Source organism: Microtus ochrogaster, chromosome 24 (assembly GCF_000317375.1).
Source record: "Microtus ochrogaster isolate Prairie Vole_2 chromosome 24, MicOch1.0, whole genome shotgun sequence".
Classification (NCBI taxonomy): Eukaryota; Metazoa; Chordata; class Mammalia; order Rodentia; family Cricetidae; genus Microtus; species Microtus ochrogaster.
The window spans coordinates 5,314,499-5,329,467 of record NC_022024.1 but is presented as its reverse complement, the minus strand read 5'-3'; the positions used below and the strand labels follow the sequence as shown (position 1 = coordinate 5,329,467).

The window sequence follows — 14,969 nt, the reverse complement described above, 5'->3', positions numbered from 1 at the left end:
AAAAATAAATTTAAAAAATATACCCTCACAAGAAACGTAATGTGTGATTAAATATTTGGGCACTGTAGACCAGCCAACTTGACACAATTATAATTAGCCATCAGACTTGACTTTCTGAACATGAATTTTTACTTTTTATGGGAATGAATAAATAAAGCCTTCTAATGACTGAATATTAACCTCAACACCTCTTGAGATTCTTTATTATAAAATCTGCAAGAGGTATCTCTTCTGGGTTCTTCCTCCTTGCAAAACACGGGAAGAAGAAACTTGGCATGTGCATCTGTAAACAGTAACTACATTATCCTCCTGGATTTGGATATGGTGTTCCTGTTTTGTGCTATATACAAAAGATGTAAATGAGCTAGCTTCTCTGAGAAAAACAAGTATGTCTATATCAAAGCAAAAGATGCACATGGAAGATGCACATGGAAAGCAGAGGATGTCCATAAGACTCTTTAGGAGTGGCTTAAGTTTAACTGGAATAAACACAGGGTTTACTCAGTAATACTCCAAGCTCTCCAGAGCAAAGCTCTAGCAGCAATGCCCTGGATGAGCTACAAGTATGATGTGTTTATTATGAGACACAGTTGAAGGGCACTTGCTAGGTAAGGCTGAGAGAACTACTGTGCAGAAGAAATGGGAGGGTTGTTGTCAGGTTTATAGCCCTTCAAACTTCCCGGGGCCCATGATGAGTGCAGTGGACAATGAGCAATTATTGAGGACAGTGTCTCATGTCACTGGGTACTCTCTGACAGTGTCTCGTGTCATTAGGTACACTCTGACAGTGTCTCATCTCATTGGGTACACTCTGACAGTGTTTCATCTCATTGGGTACACTCTGACAGGGTCTCCTGTCATTGGGTACACTCTGACAGGGTCTCGTGTCATTGGGTACACTCTGGCAGTGTATCATGCTCTCTGTATTTGCTGTATGCTCAGGAAAGATAAATTCTCGATGTTATACTATTGCTATCAAAGATAATTCTGTCATGGTGTAGGGTTTTTTCACCTCACATGATTAAACATGTTTTTCATATTATCACTATTTATCCTTACTTGCAGTATAAAATAGTAATGTGATAACATATCACTGGATAGGAGCTCTTTAGACCATCAATGTTGGTAAAAAAAAAAAAAAACAAAACTGAGTATATCAAGAGTTATCATTAATAACTTTTATCAAACTTCATCCATAAGCACATTTCCTCATAACTCATCTAAGCACCCCTGAAGTGCCAATCTGGAGGCAAATGACTTATCTGCATGGTTCACAACAGTATTATGCATGCAGGCAGTGCCTTCAACAATTTCATCTGTGAAATTTAATCACAAAGGAGGCTTGACCGTCTGACTAGACATTTAGTAATCTCACAAATTGATCACATGTTGTAACTGAAGTTAGGAAATTGAGATTTCTTATCATGATACCCATGCAAATTTTTCTGACTGTGAGACAGAGTGTCTTTTAAGAATACTCAATTTTGTTCCTTTCAAGATAGAACAGAAGTATCACACCACATGAGTTCTAGAACCATGCTGAGCAAACCAACTCTCCTAAACAGCCTGCCCAAACAGGGTCTCCCATAACCAGTCTTGATGAGTCCAGAATGCTTCAAACACAAAATCTGAAGCACAGATTATAATTTGCAAGCATCCTTTGAGAAATCAATCTCTTCTCCTCTCCCTGCCTCTGTTCCTCTGTCTCTCTCTCTCTCTCTCTCTCTCACACACACACACACACACACACACACACACACACACACACACACTTCTTCTCCAAGATGTCAGGTTTTATGAACAAGATGAGGAAAAAAATGCCAATAAAATAATATGTTTGCCACCAGAAGAGACTCAGCAATAGAAGCAGAGGTAAAAATGCCAAGAGCAAGCAGGCACTTGACAAAGCAAACCTTTATTGATTTTTGGTTAATCTCATCATACATTATGGCAAGTCAACACCCCATGCTTAATAGAAGCAAACTATTGTATACTGAGTGTCATGAGTGAAGGTTGTGTTAACAGTTAAATCATGCATATCTCTAAAAAGTTAAATATTAAAGACTACAAAAAATCCAAATTCTTAACTTCCTATAAACTATAACAGTTTTTATTTTTTGTTTTAATCCAGAAATTTGAATTTTATATTATATACAATATCTCACTAAAAGTCAGATTTTCTTGTGCTATTTCAAGATTTAACTGCTGTGTGAATTTAAAATATTGACAGATATTTTTATAATATTCAATGTTCTTAGGCATTGATGACATTCTTAGTTTTCAAAGTATAGCTATTACTGTGGCCCCAATTTTTCATATTTTTATACAGATAATCTCTCTTTTATTTTCTCTCTTCCTTTTTAACTCTTTCTGTATCTCATATAAATGACTATACAATATAAAATACAATGATGAAAGAAAATTTAAATATAGTCAATGCGTATTTCAGATTGCATTTTCAAATTTCCATGTTTCTTTTTCTATAGAAATAGTTGGTAATATAAAAATAGCTTAATTTAGAAATCAACATTTTGAGTCACAGAGGTAGCTTTTCTTTTGTGGAAATTTAGCACAAAGGTGCAAAGAAAATTCAGTTCTCCCTTCACAACACAAAATAACAGTTTGCTTATTAGATACTATGGAGACAAATTGGCAAACAATTTCATTCCTGATGCCTCCAGTTGTCGCATTCCACATCACCTGGTAAATATCTTCGAGAGCCTTGATTGAAACATTCCTCCTGGGAAAGCTTTATAATAAATTGTTTCAATGCAATCCATGGAATTCTCCACTATCTGCTTTTGTCTAGTTGTCTATATAGCACTCTGTTTACGAAATTCTTCTACTAAGAGTCTCCATCGACAGCTGTCACCAAGTCATCACCAAAATATAAGCAAATAGGAAATAAACATACAAGTCTCACTTGCTATATTTTAATCATCACGTCATCTTGATCTACTCCTTACCTCTCTATACCCACAGTGTCACCCCTTTCCTTACTAATGTCAAGTCCATAATCTTATACCTCCTTCTGGTCCCTAATAGCTGAATATAGCTGAATATACTTAACTATAAACCAGACCTTCTCTTTCCCAAATCTCATAACATGAGCTTTCATAGCTCATCTATATCTTGCAAATAAAATCCAAATCTTTCACATAGAAATTTAAGTTTCTAATAATGCAGATTTCAGTTGCTACCACTCTGCTGCTCAGAATTACAAGTTCCCCTCTTCCTTTCACATGCCTTACTGCCCCCTAAGAGTGAGCTTCAATTACGTAATTAAGACTGGATCTATCCCTCCAAGCTTTTGTATATGCTGTTTTCTGTCCGTATCATTGTTGATCTAGTCAACTTTAAATTTTTGCATATAATTCACGTTATAATGACATCTGAAGGTGAGGGGTTTCTTATTTCCCAAGGCAGTCCATTTGTCAAATGCTGTTACTGAATATGTTATTCAATGGTCTGGGTTATGATTACTTATACACACACAAATATTTTTCTTTCCTTGCTATATCTTAAAATGATTAAAAACACATTATTCTTGCGTTTCTATTCTTAGAGGTTAATATCCACAAATCTAATACATATATCTTTTTCTCACCCACTAAAATTGGGGTCTGGAATTTTACTGCATATGCCCAACTGCAGTGTGATCATTCTGACAGAAAGGCAAGCTCCTCCCTTCATATAAGGCACACCTCAACCAGCTCCACAGTTGAGAGACAGGTTTGACAAGCTGTGGATCATCCAACAGAGAACTGTCATTGACTGTCTTCCTAAAGAGAGAGGGGTCTGGGGCACAGCTGTGCTGTCATGCACCACTTGGTCACCATTGCCAAAGTATTCTGAGCTCATTGGCCAAGAATATCTTTTGTCTTACTTAACTGAATCATCTTTGCCCTATTCACCAAAATGAGAATATTAAGTTGCACAGTAACTCATTCATCAGAGCTATAAAACTTATTGTGCAATGTGTGCAATGGTGTGAGAATGGAAGGGGCTTTGGTAGAAGATATAGAGTACTATAATCAGTACAAAGGCATGTATTTTTAAGGAGGAAGTTTGTCCCTCAACATAGAAATAAAAGCATGATGTCTCCAAAGTGTGGTTCCTTGAATATCACCATCGAATCATTTTCTTTTTTTTCCACTTTTGAATCATTTTTTCTAATGTATTCTTGCCTAATTTCAATGTATGGGTTCCTAATTTCACACAATCATATACAACATGTTTGGACACACACAATGTCCAGTGTCCCCCATCCACTCTCCCACTGAAACTCCCCAACAATCCCCCCACACTTTCATGTGTCATATCTCTTTGATAATCTTCTTGAAAATGACTTTAAGGAGCTGGCCTGTATGGGGGGAGGACTGTTCACTGGAGGGTAGACAGGTAACCAGAGGCGACACTATAGTGGAAACTGACTTCTTCCCAAACCCTTCTATTCTTCAAGTCCCATGAAGTTCCATTCTTCTTTCCTTAGGGGATCCCACATAATCAAAAATAGATCAGGTGTTGATTCCCCAGGTATATTTACTTTCATCAAATATTATATCTAAAATGTATTTTAACTAACACAACAGAACTTTGACCTTTGGCCATAATGGAAGAGACAGTCCTAGAATCCTCCTTGACATAATTCACAGGAATACTCCATGGCCTAAGATATTCCTCAGAGTTGCTAACAAAATTCTGCGGTGCCCAACCAAGACGACATTATGGTGTGTTGAACACGCACAATTAACTTTAAGATCATAAGCATGCTCTTTGGAGTAGCGTTTGCAAATATTCACGTGACTTGAATAGTACGGACTTGTCTCCATCCTCCAGGAGATTCAAAGTATTCATCTGTTGCCCGTTGTTCATTTTAATTGTGAAAATATAGGACACATTTGAGAAATACAGCTCTGGTGATCTATTACTTGAAGTCTTTGCATTAATTTCCAATAACTCTCTAAACAAATGCCAAGGCAGACACCCTCACTCCCGTAAATTATTGTTTATGAAGTAAGCAGCTACCTGATTTAAAACAGCAGATTTAAAATGTTACTTTTGGCTAATGCTGCATCCTGGGCACCTTGCTGGGTTCTTACCTGCCTTGAATGCAGTGTCTAATTGATTTGAGAACTGTACACGCTAATCCATTTCTGTCTGAACCTCCTTATTAAAAAAAAAACCCTAATGTTATTACCATGATTACCAACTTCCTTAAGTGTTTTGCTTCTAATTGCCTCCTCATTTAAAATTTTAACTTCCCTAACACTAATTTCACTCACTGTCTGCCTTTCTCATTATAATAGTAAAAATGTTCACCTATTCTTTAGAAATATCAATTTCAAAATTCAAGGATTACACCTGATTTTCCATTGTGCTTAATGGCCTAGAATTAGTGAGTATTAAAGAAAAACAGATAGGGGAAAAATACAGTCTTTCCACAGTCCTTCCTATGTCACCTCAAGACAACTCCTGATGTGGGATTCCCCTCTGTAAGCCATGAATACCATTGGTTAATAAAGAGGCTGTTTTAGACCTGCATAGGACAAAATAGAGGTAGGCGAGGAAAACTAAACTGAATGCTGGAAGAAAAAAGGCAGGATCAGGAGAAGCCATGTAGTCCTGCTGGAGACAGATGCTGGATAGAATCTTGCCAGTAAGTCACAGCTACCTGGTGATACACAGATTAATAGAAATGGGTTAAATTAAGTTGTAAGAGTTAGCAGATAAGAAGCTGGAGCTAATAGGCCAATCAGTGATTTAATCAGTACAATTTCTGTGTGGTTGTTTCAAGTTTGGGTGACTGGGAAATGAACAACAAACTCTCATTTTCTACATGTTTAACACAAAAGATTAAGTCCTTTCTAGCCTTGAGTGATATGACTTGCTCCATCACTGACACAGGTATACCTGCAATCCCTTGCATGTTGTTTTCCCGGGACAGCTGCCATCTCAGGGACTTTAACTTGTTCTTCCATCTCTTAGAAAACATATTCTCCAGATAGCCAAATGGGTTATCTACTCATCTTCAAACCTTCAATCAAATATGCAAATTCACTGAACACTTTCCATTCCCCATCCTTCATCCCCACTGTGGTGTGTTAACACCAGCATTAAGGTGCTATTTATTTTATTAATTTTTAATTTTTGTTGCCTCTCATGTAATAGGCAAAATCTGCTGTGTCTTTGTCACTCAGACAGATGTATCACCTTTTATATCCCGTGGGTCCTCAAAGAAGCATTAGTTTAAGTGCTGTGGTGAATGTTCTATATTTGCAGATATAACTGAGTCTGTTGAGCAGCCAGATTTCAGAGATGACTACTCCCACTAGGTGGTCCTAATGCTGTAACTACCTCATCCCTTAAAAGCAGTTGACAATGGGCAGAGGAGTCAGTTGAGGTATAGCAAAGGAAGAAGACAGAAGAAAAATGAGACACGGGAGAGGACAAAGATGCTCAGGCATGAGGAGGCCACAGTATGCCTCAGACTGGAGAGAGAGTGTGATAAGAAAAACCATCATCCTAATGGAGGTGACAGAGGCTCTGGTAAGGGGCACCACAGCTCTTACAGTCTCCAAGATGACCCTGATGGTGATAACTTGAATGAGCTTTGAAATGGCGTCTCCCAGACTCAGCCCAAGGAAGCACAGCTCTGTTATGAAAAGGTGACTCCCCCTTTAATTCCCCCTTCACAAAACCCACACAACAGATACTGTAGTGCCACCTGTAATCTACAGATACTCAGCAGACATTGTATTAAGTCAGTGAAACTTCTTTTAACTCCTATGGCAGCAACAAAAAACTTAATAAAACCTAGGAGAGTACAGATCTGTGGTGGGGGCAGCAACTTTTGTTTCCTTGGTTTTTGTTTCACTGGTGTCATTATTTGAAACATAGAACAAATCATTAAAACAGTAAACTATACAACATTTTTGAATTAATATTTATTTGTAATATATACTTTCTTCCCCAAAACCTATATCTCAAAAGTAAATTAAATATTTACCCCAAAATATATTGAAAACTGATATTAAAATGCATGAACTGGATTGACTTGAGAACACTTTATTAAGGAGTTAGCATCTCCACAAGTTCCATGAAGCAAGATGTAGGAGGCAATCAAATATCGAGGTAGCCTAGCGCTTTCTAAAATGCAGAATACAACTTATCAGCAAGTGATAAAACCAGTTCCTGAGGCTGATATTTGAAGGAGGGAGGGGGAAGAGGAAGATAAGGGGGAAGGACACAGAAGGAAAAAGACTAAAAGGTAAGAAAGAAAGAGAACTGAAACAGCAGAGGCCAGCTCTAACTGGCATGTGGCACATACAAAAGTGTGTGTGTATGTGCATGTGTGCATGCGTGTGTGTGCGTGTGTGTGTGGTGTGTGTAATGAGTCACAAGATAAGGTATATATCTTACTGTCGGTGCTATAATATAATTTCTAAACCACAGCCCTAAAGGTCATTTGCCTTTGTGCTGTAGACTAGAGTGTAATTCAGGCCCTGACTGGTAGAGAGATGAAGACAAATGGATGGGGATGTGCAGGATAAGAGCAGGGTGATCAATAAAGAAGCACACTATTCTAAATGTGTACCTACATTTGCCAGGCAAAGTGAGCATTGGGAATGAAGAAGGCATACAAACTGTGCCGTCAAATTTAATCCTCCTGCTATGTTCTCCCTTTGCCTTGGGTCTGAACAGCACCCTTGTCCCTGTTTAGATCTCCCAGCACTGAGCCTTGATATAAAATCCAGCTTTATCTGGAAGGGGCAACTTGAGGCTTTGATCAGTAAAATTCACAAGACACTGTTTCTTTCCTCCCTCCTAAAACTGGTCTTATCTGTCTTCTGAGGTTAGCCATGTATTAATGTCACATTAATTTAGCTGTGAAGGAAGTTAGAAATGTCCTTGGTACACACAGCCAGAGAGCTTGAAACTGAATTGACATCTTCATGCCTTTGAAGATGACAGAGCTAAATCAAGGACATTGCTAGTCTGTTATTTTAATAACATTAGTCTTGACACTATTTGCCATTGATTCCAATGTCCCCTCTATGTAGGATGCTGCCCAGAGATTAAAAAAAAAATGGTGCCACAAACGCTACTCATTTCCCCATCTCAAATGCATGTGCTGCTTGTGGGCCATGATTATTTTATATATCTCTGTGTTGTCCATTTTCTCTAGTATGGTTGATGAACTTTGCTAAGTAGGACTGGTGTAGTATAAAATAACAGGTATGTCAATGCTGTATTTCCTTTTGTGCTTAAATTATGAGGATTGTTATTATATAATATGTTCATTTTCACTGTATCACTTTTAAAACTCAATCTTGTTCAAAGGTATATTTAAAAAATATATAATTCCTATCCACCTGAGGTATTTGAAGTATATGATTAAAAACAAAAATACTCCAACTAGTTACAAATTATGTCCCCACGAATTCATCTTATACATGGGAAGAGTAGGCAGACTTTGGATACATTATTCCCAAAGATGATATTTCTAATGACAAGATAGAGTTTTTATCATGTTTTCCTTAAGTAAGAATCAAACCTAAGAGCTACTGACCCCTCTATTTTGGAGCATGATGTCCTCGCCAACAGATCAGAAATTGAAATTCTAAAGCAGTCCATGACTTCCTTAGATCTTCCCCACAGAAAAAACAAATCAAAACATTAAAAGCAATGAAGTATAGTCTGTTTTTCCTGATGATCCCAACAGGGTTAAAGATATTTTCTCATATCTTACAAGCTCTGCAGCACCTTTCCCCCCTGCTATTTTGTATTGTATAATTAGCATATAATTATGTGCTCTTTTACACTGGAGAGACTATTCTTTTATTAATGACTCTAAAAAAAAGTTCCTCACTATTTATCTTTGAAAGAGAGTTTAAAATAAAAGGCTCATATGACTTTTCCTCTCTCTTTATCTTAAATCTTAAAAGTAATGCAGGAGATAGTTTTGCATGTCATAGGTGCTCCTAAATTTTTCTCCTTAAGCATGAGAAGGGGAAAAAAGATTTGGAAACATGTGTTGCATTTTCTATGCTTTTCAGACTAAAGGGGTTTGAAAACAAAAATTTGATGTTGCCTAAAACTATCTATTCCTTGTCTTCCCTGCTTTCTGGGGGGGGGGGGGAAGTAGGTCAGAACAACAACACCAAAGCTCTCTGAATGGATTATAAAGGCAGAAGCAGGGTATAGTTAACATTTGTGATCAGGGCAATGAGGCTCCAAATTAGTCAGATGAATTCACCCAGCCCTGATTTCTAGTCCATTCTGGAAGATACCATTTCTCTCGGCTGAGGCCATCCACGCCTCACTGCTGGATCTGCCTGACTGTTCTCCTTCCACTGTGAGGCTTACCTGAACATTCCAGATTGGATATGGGCAATAATAAGGGAAGGTGTACATTACTGAAAATTTTAATCATTTCTCCAGCCATTTCGCTTGCAATGAAAATCCCATATGACCATCATGTTTTGCCTCTGAAACACAAATAGCCCTGGGCTAAGAGCAGTTCACAAGGTACTTTGCAGCCTTTTCCAGTTCCTCTTCTAGGCATCCTATTGTGTACAGAACCTGCCAAATCAGGGATAATGGTTTCATAGTGCTCTGGTCGCCCCAGCTAACTTATTCAAGACTGGTAATTTGACAACAACAGCATTAGGCTTATGCTTCTTAATAATATATAACTATTTACACTTGGAAGAATCAACTCTGTCTACTACTCATTCTCTGTGTAGTGCTATTGTGGCCCAACCTTCTTTTTTTTTTTTTTTTTTTTTTTTTTTTTAGTTTTTTCGAGACAGGGTGTCTCTGTAGCTTTGGAGCCTGTCCTGGCACTAGCTCTTGTAGACCAGGCTGGCCTCGAATGGCCCAACCTTCTTAAGAGTGTTTCTTTTTTTTTCTCACATTTTACAATGTTTTAGTGGGAAAGGCAAAGCTGATGACATTAAAAAAAAACTTTAACTTTTTATGGTAGTATAGCAATATTTGACCAAATAGTTTTGTGAATTCAATCAATACTTGTATTTGTACAATTTTGACAGGTCAGATAGACTATCATAGTATCCAGCTATACTTCCTGCCTGGCTACTTACCAATCAGCATTTATTTAAAATATAATTGACAGAATACAGACAATTGTCCCACTAGCTGCAACTTTAATAGTTGTAGTAATAGGAGCGGCGGGCTGCTTCCCGCCACCTGGCTAGCTTTACCAGAAATAATTACACGGACACTGTATTCTTTTAATCACTACTTGGCCCATTTCTATCTAGCCTCTTCTAGGCTAATTCTCGCACCTGGACTAGCCCATTTCTTATCATCTGTTGTAGCCCACAAGGTGGCTTACCAGGGAGCTTCTAGCCTACGTCCATCCTGGGTCAGAGCTTCATCACGTGTGCCTCAGAGAGCAGAGCTATCCCCAAGTCTGCCCAGGAGCCGGGAGCATGGCGTCTCTCTGAGGCGTCTGCCCCTGAGAGGAGAGCTGTCGAGTCTGAGCTCACTTCCTCTTCCTCCCAGCATTCTGTTCTGTTTACTCCTCCCACCTATGTTTTAACCTATCAGGGCAAGTAGCTTTTTTCTCCTATCTGCTTCCACTTGCCTATGGCCACCACTTGTAGCTACCCTGTACACACATAGCAAAAACCATCATGGATATAGAGTTTGAAGAGCTTCCTGTCTGGTTCCATTTTTTATCCTATGATGTCAGCATAACCCTCAGCCTGATGATGGAGGACAATGCACCCTGTAAGGTCCTCCACTGCCATCTGTTCATAGGAAGAATGAAAGAAAATCAAAAAACATTGTTTAATAGCATGTAGTACCATACTGCTAAAGCGTGCTATAGGGTCTAGACGTGGTTTTCCTGTCCAGAACCACCCACTCTTTCATCTGTCCTCTTTTTACACATTGGACTAAGTTCTGTGAAGGTGAAGCTTAGTTTTAATTTTGAATTATTGAGAATTGGCCAACAGGGAAAGAAATGGCACCATTAGAAAATAGTTTTTGAGAATTTTAACATTGCCTCGACCTTTTCATTTCAGTGATCCAGAAAGTTAAATATATTCTTAAAGGTCTATCCCATATGAAAAGAACTGTAGTAAAATTTAATAATTATCATTTAATAATATATTAAAATCATATGTTAAAATTAAGTTACACTTACAGATTAAGGGATCAATTTTGAGATTCAGGCTATGTGGCTGAATCTTGGTCCCTCAATTAATTACCATTATGACCTTGGGAAGCCAGTTAACTTTGTGAAGCATTGGTTTACTCATCAGTAAAATGGAGATGAAAATATCATCTTTGTGGAGCTATTAAGCACAGTAAATTAGATAATGTATTTAAAGTACCTTGTTCAGTGTGCAGCATATGTTTATGGGTCCAGTAAATGTCAGCTTCTCCTTGTCCAATGAACTAATGAAAACACGGAATGGCTATAGAGAGCTCACTATTTTTCCTTACTTACTTTGCCAATGTCTTTCAGAATCTCAAATCTTTAGTGAATTCCCATTAGTCTTATTTTTGGTAGGAACAGTGTGAGGGGAAATAATTTCATGGTAATAAATACCTTACAAGAAAATTTTATATCAACAAAATATTGACAAATTAGAATTAGAACTTTTGCCAGCCCACTGAATAATAGAGTTATTCTAGCTAACTGACCATGTACATGGCACAATTTTGAAAATATTTCCCAAAATTTAGCCAACATATTAGAATCAAGAATAACTGGCAAAACAATAATTTATATTCTTTATTTGTGCTATCTAAAACATGGACACATCTGAGTGCATCTAGTGTTAATGTACTGATGGCATTACTTGACAAGGTTGAATGTCCAATGTTCCTTCAAAAAAAATTGAAAAGTATAAAATTTTAATTTTCAATTGTACTTTTAAAAATATATAATTTATATATAATTACATATAACTTTTACATATATAATTATATTTAAAATGGAAATCAAATTCTTTCAGTCCTGGAAATTCATGCAGTCAATGGAAGATTAAAAATTAAATGGCTTCTTGCTCCTCTCCCATCTCCATGGAAGTTCTTGAGACCAGAAGTCCATCTCTGTCCAAAGCATTGCTTTGTGTTGATCCTAAATCACCTCTCTATTACCCATTACAAAGATTGCAACCTTTTACTCTTAGAAAACTAATTATCTGTCCCAAACTCAGGAAATCAAAACAACCCCCTTCACAATACAGACAGAACCTACGTTATAAATATATATGGAGCCATATGTAAATTAATCATATGGAATCTCTTTTAGAATTTATTCCCATAACTACTCAGCTGAAGAACAGGGGTTGGGACCAGTTGTCTGCCATGTCTGTGGAAGTAGGGGGCATTCGTGTTGTTAGCAGAACCTTATGAGAAAACGGTGTTCATTTATCAGAAAACATGGAGGTGGATGGCGTTCGGTAGGAGATGGTATTCTGAAATAAAAATGTGCTATGAAGAAATGAATTAATGGGAAATTCACATTATATAAAGCAATACCAGTCCGTTCTACAACCTCCCCTTAAGACGCCACAGTTCACATCCTGCTCTCCACTAACTCGGAGATCCTTTGCCTCTCAGGCTGGCTGTCCACTCACCCTGGTTGTTTTCACTTTGTTTCCAGAGGAACAGCTCCACCCTTTCCGATCTGGGAGGACTTTACACTCCTCTCCCTCCAGGCATGGCTGCATATGACACCACCATTTCTGTTCCACTATGGATGCTGTAAGGAGAGAGAAAAATTAGCTCAATATTTCTATTTGGGACTGCCATGGAACAACATGCACTGATCCAACTAATCTATTTTGTATTTTCAAGAATTTCTTTTACATATAAAATTTTATTTTACCACTGTAAGGAAAATATGGGATCTATGATAATAAATTTCTAAATGTTCAACAGAAAGTAATAACTTTACTCACTGTGTTGAAGGTTGTTTCAAGCGAAAATATAGACTTCATGAAACTAATATATTGAAAAACTCTGCACTGATTTATATAAATACATAATAAACTATACCCACGCCAAGATGAGTCAATATTTTAAAGTCAATGGAATACTCCCTATGAGCAAGCTGAAAATCAGGAGACTGTTTGTAGACTTAATGTTTTTCTCTTTTTCTTTATCGTAAACAGCAATTTCTTCACAAAAAATATTCCACATAAAAATTACTGTTTATGATGTAACCATTACTAGCCTCACACAAAGATTTGTAATCTACTGTAATAATATGAACTATCAAACAAAAAAACCAACATTTACATCCATCTTCATTGAAATCATTTTATGTGAATTTTGTTTGCAGCCAGTCATTCATGCACATGGAGTTGAATTTTTTCTCTTATTTTTAAACTCTGTCCAAGGTTTTTGAACATATATTACTTAACCCTCTATAGGCATCTTGCATTTCCTAAGTAATTTATGTATCTACCATCTACCAGGAAATCTGTATTTTATGATAACAATATCAGAAGCACATTGACTACCTGGAACCTCGTTATAATGCTTTTGTAACAGAACTATGTGAGATGTGATTAACTCTAGCTAGAGGTATTTGTGTCACACAAAACCCCCCAGGTAACTTTCTTTCTGCCATGTGATTTACGGTGTGGTCCCCTGGGAGTGACTTCAGTAGGCAGCATTATAGTGGGGTTCCAGTTCTGACGACGTTGTAAGAGTGAGCAATGAAAGAGGTCGCACCATCCACACAAGATGGAGCCGCTCGTGTGGTGCCTGCCACCTGCCCAGGGAAGCAGGAGCACTTGACCGTCTGGGACCGTTCTTCTATCTTGTTCTTGTTACAGCATCTGTGAAGGGCCACCACCTCACAAGTTCCCGTCTTAACATGGTGAGCTGTGCAAACAGAAACAGAAGAGAAAACAATGTTGAGGAAGATTTGGACACTTTGTTTCCTGTTTTCAATGAGAAATATTTCAAATATAGCTGTATAATAGATCTGCCAAGCAAAGAACCAGAAATACAATAATGTCGGGGCCCTAATGCAGATTTGATTTTTTTTTCTAAATGTACTGAGACCATTTCTGTCAGTAAATAATTGGTGAAGCAGGAACAATTAGTGACTAGATTAAAATGAGTTGTTAAAGGAATCTGAAATAGAGAAGCAATCTGTAATTCTGTAAAAGTGTATTTATTTGTGCAGTTCATACCTCTCTCTTCAATGTGTTAATCACCAGAACATAAATCCCTGGAAGTGGTACCCTTATAGTAGGCTTGTTGAGGCCAGTCATGCAATCGCAGCAGGGTGATGTAACAGTTGTGAGCTTTCTCAGCATAGAGAGAGAGGCTTTGGCAGAGGACACCCCTTCAGGAAGCAGTGACATTGTGTGAACACCGCAGCCTCAGAATATCCTGCCCAGTTTCCCTGGAAATAAACTAATTGGAAGACTCTAAAAAAAATACCACCATTTTCTCACAAGTTCCAGCCAACGTCGGGGCCCATAATCATTCCTCTTTCCATTTTGCCTGAGGAAACAACTGCCCCCGAATGGCAACAACTGCGGGCGGAACGTGGATGGATTGCGTCTGGAAGCCAGCCACCTGGAAAGCCAGTATCATCAGCTGCCAAGCTCACAGAACCATTTTTCCGTCCTCAGAGGAAGACAAGTGACAGACCTCTGGGGATGGTTGAAAATTCGGAATCTCATGACATGCTCTGAATGGACTCGAGTTTGTCTACGTCAGAATTGCTTTCTCCCCACATTTCTTCTTTGACTCATTGTCCTTAAAATGACAGATCACAAAGCTCCATCTCCTGAGATTAAGAGCATTTTTTAAAACAAAATTAAGCATCTACTAAAAGAATGTGCTTCAAGAAAACATTTTTTTTTTCCTTAGCGATCAGGGAAATGCAAATCAAGACAACTTTAAGATACCATCTTACACCTGTCAGAATGGCTAAAATGAAAAACACCAATGATAGCCTTTGC

General features: G+C 37.8%; 1 protein-coding gene across 3 annotated transcripts in view; it reads right to left on the bottom strand.

Annotated features, from left to right (window-relative positions):
• The window catches only part of Fam19a2 (family with sequence similarity 19 member A2, C-C motif chemokine like), a 461,704-nt gene that overhangs the window by 37,514 nt on the left and 409,221 nt on the right, over positions 1–14,969 (bottom strand). For all 3 annotated transcript variants that reach the window (XR_003377962.1, XM_026784566.1, XM_026784567.1), the window contains exons 3-4: positions 13,723–13,875; positions 12,621–12,745 (exon numbers count right to left, since the gene is read on the bottom strand). Coding sequence is in view for 2 of the 3 variants with exons in the window: in XM_026784566.1 (XP_026640367.1) it covers positions 12,621–12,745; positions 13,723–13,875 (278 nt within the window). In the remaining variant the exon portion in view is untranslated. The remainder of the gene's footprint in view (positions 1–12,620; positions 12,746–13,722; positions 13,876–14,969) is intronic.